The 7,932-nt window shown below is 58.1% G+C and overlaps 2 protein-coding genes across 2 annotated transcripts; both read left to right on the top strand.

Annotated features, from left to right (window-relative positions):
- LOC134179334 (otolin-1-like) lies at positions 1-282 on the top strand (the record flags this gene model as incomplete). Its single annotated transcript, XM_062646203.1, has 1 exon — positions 1-282. A coding segment is annotated over one exon (282 nt), but the record flags the coding sequence as incomplete, so codon positions are not given.
- A 1,564-nt stretch (positions 283-1,846) lies between these two features.
- LOC134179333 (otolin-1-like) lies at positions 1,847-3,305 on the top strand. Its single transcript, XM_062646202.1, has 3 exons — positions 1,847-2,058; positions 2,506-2,846; positions 3,284-3,305. Exons 1-3 carry the CDS (start codon positions 1,855-1,857, stop codon positions 3,303-3,305), a joined length of 567 nt encoding a protein of 188 aa, XP_062502186.1. The 5' UTR covers positions 1,847-1,854.
- The last annotated feature ends 4,627 nt before the right edge of the window (positions 3,306-7,932 follow it).

Here is a 7,932-nt window from a genome sequence, read left to right as displayed (position 1 = left end):
CAGAAGGGCGAAGACGGTGATAAAGGCACAATCGGAGATCAAGGCCTCGTCGGTGAGAAAGGCGAAGTCGGTGATCAAGGCCCAGTCGGTGAGAAGGGCGAAGTCGGTGAGAAGGGGGAAGTCGGCATCCAGGGTCAGAAGGGCGAAGACGGTGATAAAGGCACAATCGGAGATCAAGGCCTCGTCGGTGAAAAGGGCGAAGTCGGTGAGAAGGGCGAAATCGGCATGCAGGGTCAGAAGGGCGAAGACGGTGGTAAAGGTACAATCGGAGATCAAGGCCTCGTCGGTGAGAAGGGCGAAGTCGGTGATCAAGGCCTCGTCGGTGAGAAGGGGGAAGTCGGCATGCAGGGTCAGAAGGGCGAAGACGGTGATAAAGGCACAATCGGAGATCAAGGCCTCGTCGGTGAGAAGGGCGAAGTCGGTGATCAAGGCCCAGTCGGTGAGAAGGGCGAAGTCGGCATGCAGGGTCAGAAGGGCGAAGACGGTGATAAAGGCACAATCGGAGATCAAGGCCTCGTCGGTGAGAAAGGCGAAGTCGGCATGCAGGGTGAGAAGGGCGAAGACGGTGATAAAGGCACAATCGGAGATCAAGGCCTCGTTGGTGAGAAGGGCGAAGTCGGTGATCAAGGCCCAGTCGGTGAGAAGGGCGAAGTCGGCATGCAGGGTCAGAAGGGCGAAGACGGTGATAAAGGCACAATCGGAGATCAAGGCCTCGTCGGTGAGAAGGGCGAAGTCGGTGATCAAGGCCCAGTCGGTGAGAAGGGCGAAGTCGGTGAGAAGGGCGAAGTCGGCATGCAGGGTCAGAAGGGCGAAGACGGTGATAAAGGTACAATCGGAGATCAAGGCCTCGTCGGTGAGAAAGGCGGAGTCGGTGATCAAGGCCCAATCGGTGAGAAGGGCGAAGTCGGCATGCAGGGTCAGAAGGGCGAAGACGGTGATAAAGGTACAATCGGAGATCAAGGCCTCGTCGGTGAGAAAGGCGAAGTCGGCATGCAGGGTCAGAAGGGCGAAGACGGTGATAAAGGCACAATCGGAGATCAAGGCCTCGTCGGTGAGAAAGGCGAAGTCGGTGATCAAGGCCCAGTCGGTGAGAAGGGCGAAGTCGGCATGCAGGGTCAGAAGGGCGAAGACGGTGATAAAGGCACAATCGGAGATCAAGGCCTCGTCGGTGAGAAGGGCGAAGTCGGTGATCAAGGCCCAGTCGGTGAGAAGGGCGAAGTCGGCATGCAGGGTCAGAAGGGCGAAGACGGTGATAAAGGCACAATCGGAGATCAAGGCCTCGTCGGTGAGAAGGGCGAAGTCGGTGAGAAGGGCGAAGTCGGCATGCAGGGTGAGAAGGGCGAAGACGGTGATAAAGGCACAATCGGAGATCAAGGCCTCGTCGGTGAGAAAGGCGAAGTCGGCATGCAGGGTCAGAAGGGCGAAGACGGTGATAACGGCACAATCGGAGATCAAGGCCTCGTCGGTGAGAAGGGCGAAGTCGGTGATCAAGGCCCAGTCGGTGAGAAGGGCGAAGTCGGCATGCAGGGTCAGAAGGGCGAAGACGGTGATAAAGGCACAATCGGAGATCAAGGCCTCGTCGGTGAGAAAGGCGAAGTCGGTGATCAAGGCCCAGTCGGTGAGAAGGGCGAAGTCGGTGAGAAGGGGGAAGTCGGCATGCAGGGTGAGAAGGGCGAAGACGGTGATAAAGGCACAATCGGAGATCAAGGCTTCGTCGGTGAGAAAGGCGAAGTCGGCATGCAGGGTCAGAAGGGTGAAGACGGTGATAAAGGCACAATCGGAGATCAAGGCCTCGTTGGTGAGAAGGGCGAAGTCGGTGATCAAGGCCCAGTCGGTGAGAAGGGCGAAGTCGGCATGCAGGGTCAGAAGGGCGAAGACGGTGATAAAGGCACAATCGGAGATCAAGGCCTCGTCGGTGAGAAGGGCGAAGTCGGTGATCAAGGCCCAGTCGGTGAGAAGGGCGAAGTCGGCATGCAGGGTGAGAAGGGCGAAGACGGTGATAAAGGCACAATCGGAGATCAAGGCCTCGTCGGTGAGAAAGGCGAAGTCGGTGATCAAGGCCCAGTCGGTGAGAAGGGCGAAGTCGGTGAGAAGGGGGAAGTCGGCATGCAGGGTCAGAAGGGTGAAGACGGTGATAAAGGAACAATCGGAGATCAAGGCCTCGTTGGTGAGAAGGGCGAAGTCGGTGATCAAGGCCCAGTCGGTGAGAAGGGCGAAGTCGGCATGCAGGGTCAGAAGGGCGAAGACGGTGATAAAGGTACAATCGGAGATCAAGGCCTCGTCGGTGAGAAAGGCGAAGTCGGTGATCAAGGCCCAGTCGGTGAGAAGGGCGAAGTCGGCATGCAGGGTCAGAAGGGCGAAGACGGTGATAAAGGCACAATCGGAGATCAAGGCCTCGTCGGTGAGAAGGGCGAAGTCGGTGATCAAGGCCCAGTCGGTGAGAAGGGCGAAGTCGGTGAGAAGGGGGAAGTCGGCATGCAGGGTCAGAAGGGCGAAGACGGTGATAAAGGCACAATCGGAGATCAAGGCCTCGTCGGTGAGAAAGGCGAAGTCGGTGATCAAGGCCCAGTCGGTGAGAAGGGCGAAGTCGGTGAGAAGGGGGAAGTCGGCATCCAGGGTCAGAAGGGCGAAGACGGTGATAAAGGCACAATCGGAGATCAAGGCCTCGTCGGTGAAAAGGGCGAAGTCGGTGAGAAGGGCGAAATCGGCATGCAGGGTCAGAAGGGCGAAGACGGTGGTAAAGGTACAATCGGAGATCAAGGCCTCGTCGGTGAGAAAGGCGAAGTCGGTGATCAAGGCCCAGTCGGTGAGAAGGGCGAAGTCGGTGATCAAGGCCCAGTCGGTGAGAAGGGCGAAGTCGGCATGCAGGGTCAGAAGGGTGAAGACGGTGATAAAGGAACAATCGGAGATCAAGGCCTCGTTGGTGAGAAGGGCGAAGTCGGTGATCAAGGCCCAGTCGGTGAGAAGGGCGAAGTCGGCATGCAGGGTCAGAAGGGCGAAGACGGTGATAAAGGTACAATCGGAGATCAAGGCCTCGTCGGTGAGAAAGGCGAAGTCGGTGATCAAGGCCCAGTCGGTGAGAAGGGCGAAGTCGGCATGCAGGGTCAGAAGGGCGAAGACGGTGATAAAGGCACAATCGGAGATCAAGGCCTCGTCGGTGAGAAGGGCGAAGTCGGTGATCAAGGCCCAGTCGGTGAGAAGGGGGAAGTCGGCATGCAGGGTCAGAAGGGCGAAGACGGTGATAAAGGCACAATCGGAGATCAAGGCCTCGTCGGTGAGAAAGGCGAAGTCGGCATGCAGGGTGAGAAGGGTGAAGACGGTGATAAAGGCACAATCGGAGATCAAGGCCTCGTCGGTGAGAAGGGCGAAGTCGGTGATCAAGGCCCAGTCGGTGAGAAGGGCGAAGTCGGTGAGAAGGGGGAAGTCGGCATGCAGGGTCAGAAGGGCGAAGACGGTGATAAAGGCACAATCGGAGATCAAGGCCTCGTCGGTGAGAAAGGCGAAGTCGGTGATCAAGGCCCAGTCGGTGAGAAGGGGGAAGTCGGCATGCAGGGTCAGAAGGGCGAAGACGGTGATAAAGGCACAATCGGAGATCAAGGCCTCGTCGGTGAGAAGGGCGAAGTCGGTGATCAAGGCCCAGTCGGTGAGAAGGGGGAAGTCGGCATGCAGGGTCAGAAGGGCGAAGACGGTGATAAAGGCACAATCGGAGATCAAGGCCTCGTCGGTGAGAAGGGCGAAGTCGGTGATCAAGGCCCAGTCGGTGAGAAGGGGGAAGTCGGCATGCAGGGTCAGAAGGGCGAAGACGGTGATAAAGGCACAATCGGAGATCAAGGCCTCGTCGGTGAGAAAGGCGAAGTCGGCATGCAGGGTGAGAAGGGTGAAGACGGTGATAAAGGCACAATCGGAGATCAAGGCCTCGTCGGTGAGAAGGGCGAAGTCGGTGATCAAGGCCCAGTCGGTGAGAAGGGCGAAGTCGGTGAGAAGGGGGAAGTCGGCATGCAGGGTCAGAAGGGCGAAGACGGTGATAAAGGCACAATCGGAGATCAAGGCCTCGTCGGTGAGAAAGGCGAAGTCGGTGATCAAGGCCCAGTCGGTGAGAAGGGGGAAGTCGGCATGCAGGGTCAGAAGGGCGAAGACGGTGATAAAGGCACAATCGGAGATCAAGGCCTCGTCGGTGAGAAGGGCGAAGTCGGTGATCAAGGCCCAGTCGGTGAGAAGGGGGAAGTCGGCATGCAGGGTCAGAAGGGCGAAGACGGTGATAAAGGCACAATCGGAGATCAAGGCCTCGTCGGTGAGAAGGGCGAAGTCGGTGATCAAGGCCCAGTCGGTGAGAAGGGCGAAGTCGGCATGCAGGGTCAGAAGGGCGAAGACGGTGATAAAGGCACAATCGGAGATCAAGGCCTCGTCGGTGAGAAAGGCGAAGTCGGCATGCAGGGTGAGAAGGGCGAAGACGGTGATAAAGGCACAATCGGAGATCAAGGCCTCGTTGGTGAGAAGGGCGAAGTCGGTGATCAAGGCCCAGTCGGTGAGAAGGGCGAAGTCGGCATGCAGGGTCAGAAGGGCGAAGACGGTGATAAAGGTACAATCGGAGATCAAGGCCTCGTCGGTGAGAAAGGCGAAGTCGGCATGCAGGGTCAGAAGGGCGAAGACGGTGATAAAGGCACAATCGGAGATCAAGGCCTCGTCGGTGAGAAGGGCGAAGTCGGTGATCAAGGCCCAGTCGGTGAGAAGGGCGAAGTCGGCATGCAGGGTCAGAAGGGCGAAGACGGTGATAAAGGTACAATCGGAGATCAAGGCCTCGTCGGTGAGAAAGGCGGAGTCGGTGATCAAGGCCCAATCGGTGAGAAGGGCGAAGTCGGCATGCAGGGTCAGAAGGGCGAAGACGGTGATAAAGGCACAATCGGAGATCAAGGCCTCGTCGGTGAGAAGGGCGAAGTCGGTGATCAAGGCCCAGTCGGTGAGAAGGGCGAAGTCGGCATGCAGGGTCAGAAGGGCGAAGACGGTGATAAAGGCACAATCGGAGATCAAGGCCTCGTCGGTGAGAAGGGCGAAGTCGGTGAGAAGGGCGAAGTCGGCATGCAGGGTGAGAAGGGCGAAGACGGTGATAAAGGCACAATCGGAGATCAAGGCCTCGTCGGAGAGAAAGGCGAAGTCGGCATGCAGGGTCAGAAGGGCGAAGACGGTGATAAAGGCACAATCGGAGATCAAGGCCTCGTTGGTGAGAAGGGCGAAGTCGGTGATCAAGGCCCAGTCGGTGAGAAGGGCGAAGTCGGCATGCAGGGTCAGAAGGGCGAAGACGGTGATAAAGGTACAATCGGAGATCAAGGCCTCGTCGGTGAGAAAGGCGAAGTCGGTGATCAAGGCCCAGTCGGTGAGAAGGGCGAAGTCGGCATGCAGGGTCAGAAGGGCGAAGACGGTGATAAAGGCACAATCGGAGATCAAGGCCTCGTCGGTGAGAAGGGCGAAGTCGGTGATCAAGGCCCAGTCGGTGAGAAGGGCGAAGTCGGTGAGAAGGGGGAAGTCGGCATGCAGGGTCAGAAGGGCGAAGACGGTGATAAAGGCACAATCGGAGATCAAGGCCTCGTCGGTGAGAAAGGCGAAGTCGGTGATCAAGGCCCAGTCGGTGAGAAGGGGGAAGTCGGCATGCAGGGTCAGAAGGGCGAAGACGGTGATAAAGGCACAATCGGAGATCAAGGCCTCGTCGGTGAGAAGGGCGAAGTCGGTGATCAAGGCCCAGTCGGTGAGAAGGGGGAAGTCGGCATGCAGGGTCAGAAGGGCGAAGACGGTGATAAAGGCACAATCGGAGATCAAGGCCTCGTCGGTGAGAAGGGCGAAGTCGGTGATCAAGGCCCAGTCGGTGAGAAGGGCGAAGTCGGCATGCAGGGTCAGAAGGGCGAAGACGGTGATAAAGGCACAATCGGAGATCAAGGCCTCGTCGGTGAGAAAGGCGAAGTCGGCATGCAGGGTGAGAAGGGCGAAGACGGTGATAAAGGCACAATCGGAGATCAAGGCCTCGTTGGTGAGAAGGGCGAAGTCGGTGATCAAGGCCCAGTCGGTGAGAAGGGCGAAGTCGGCATGCAGGGTCAGAAGGGCGAAGACGGTGATAAAGGTACAATCGGAGATCAAGGCCTCGTCGGTGAGAAAGGCGAAGTCGGCATGCAGGGTCAGAAGGGCGAAGACGGTGATAAAGGCACAATCGGAGATCAAGGCCTCGTCGGTGAGAAGGGCGAAGTCGGTGATCAAGGCCCAGTCGGTGAGAAGGGCGAAGTCGGCATGCAGGGTCAGAAGGGCGAAGACGGTGATAAAGGTACAATCGGAGATCAAGGCCTCGTCGGTGAGAAAGGCGGAGTCGGTGATCAAGGCCCAATCGGTGAGAAGGGCGAAGTCGGCATGCAGGGTCAGAAGGGCGAAGACGGTGATAAAGGCACAATCGGAGATCAAGGCCTCGTCGGTGAGAAGGGCGAAGTCGGTGATCAAGGCCCAGTCGGTGAGAAGGGCGAAGTCGGCATGCAGGGTCAGAAGGGCGAAGACGGTGATAAAGGCACAATCGGAGATCAAGGCCTCGTCGGTGAGAAGGGCGAAGTCGGTGAGAAGGGCGAAGTCGGCATGCAGGGTGAGAAGGGCGAAGACGGTGATAAAGGCACAATCGGAGATCAAGGCCTCGTCGGAGAGAAAGGCGAAGTCGGCATGCAGGGTCAGAAGGGCGAAGACGGTGATAAAGGCACAATCGGAGATCAAGGCCTCGTTGGTGAGAAGGGCGAAGTCGGTGATCAAGGCCCAGTCGGTGAGAAGGGCGAAGTCGGCATGCAGGGTCAGAAGGGCGAAGACGGTGATAAAGGTACAATCGGAGATCAAGGCCTCGTCGGTGAGAAAGGCGAAGTCGGTGATCAAGGCCCAGTCGGTGAGAAGGGCGAAGTCGGCATGCAGGGTCAGAAGGGCGAAGACGGTGATAAAGGCACAATCGGAGATCAAGGCCTCGTCGGTGAGAAGGGCGAAGTCGGTGATCAAGGCCCAGTCGGTGAGAAGGGCGAAGTCGGCATGCAGGGTCAGAAGGGCGAAGACGGTGATAAAGGTACAATCGGAGATCAAGGCCTCGTCGGTGAGAAAGGCGAAGTCGGTGATCAAGGCCCTGTCGGTGAGAAGGGCGAAGTCGGCATGCAGGGTCAGAAGGGCGAAGACGGTGATAAAGGCACAATCGGAGATCAAGGCCTCGTCGGTGAGAAGGGCGAAGTCGGTGATCAAGGCCCAGTCGGTGAGAAGGGGGAAGTCGGCATGCAGGGTCAGAAGGGCGAAGACGGTGATAAAGGCACAATCGGAGATCAAGGCCTCGTCGGTGAGAAGGGCGAAGTCGGTGATCAAGGCCCAGTCGGTGAGAAGGGCGAAGTCGGCATGCAGGGTCAGAAGGGCGAAGACGGTGATAAAGGCACAATCGGAGATCAAGGCCTCGTCGGTGAGAAAGGCGAAGTCGGTGATCAAGGCCCAGTCGGTGAGAAGGGGGAAGTCGGCATGCAGGGTCAGAAGGGCGAAGACGGTGATAAAGGCACAATCGGAGATCAAGGCCTCGTCGGTGAGAAGGGCGAAGTCGGTGATCAAGGCCCAGTCGGTGAGAAGGGCGAAGTCGGCATGCAGGGTCAGAAGGGCGAAGACGGTGATAAAGGTACAATCGGAGATCAAGGCCTCGTCGGTGAGAAAGGCGAAGTCGGCATGCAGGGTCAGAAGGGCGAAGACGGTGATAAAGGCACAATCGGAGATCAAGGCCTCGTCGGTGAGAAGGGCGAAGTCGGTGATCAAGGCCCAGTCGGTGAGAAGGGCGAAGTCGGCATGCAGGGTCAGAAGGGCGAAGACGGTGATAAAGGCACAATCGGAGATCAAGGCCTCGTCGGTGAGAAGGGCGAAGTCGGTGATCAAGGCCCAGTCGGTGAGAAGGGCGAA

Source organism: Corticium candelabrum, chromosome 5 (genome assembly GCF_963422355.1).
Source record: "Corticium candelabrum chromosome 5, ooCorCand1.1, whole genome shotgun sequence".
Classification (NCBI taxonomy): Eukaryota; Metazoa; Porifera; class Homoscleromorpha; order Homosclerophorida; family Plakinidae; genus Corticium; species Corticium candelabrum.
The sequence above is the reverse complement of the archived record's forward strand: the minus strand, read 5'-3'. Positions and strand labels throughout refer to the sequence as shown.

Coding starts and splice junctions, on each gene's coding strand:
- LOC134179333 (XM_062646202.1), top strand. CDS start 1,855: ATGCAGGGTCAGAAGGGCGAAGACGGTGATAAAGGCACAATCGGAGAT. Junction 2,059..2,505: donor AAGGCGAAGTCGGTGATCAA/GGCCCAGTCGGT, acceptor GAAGACGGTGAT/AAAGGCACAATCGGAGATCA. Junction 2,847..3,283: donor GATCAAGGCCCAGTCGGTGA/GAAGGGCGAAGT, acceptor TCGGTGAGAAAG/GCGAAGTCGGCATGCAGGGT.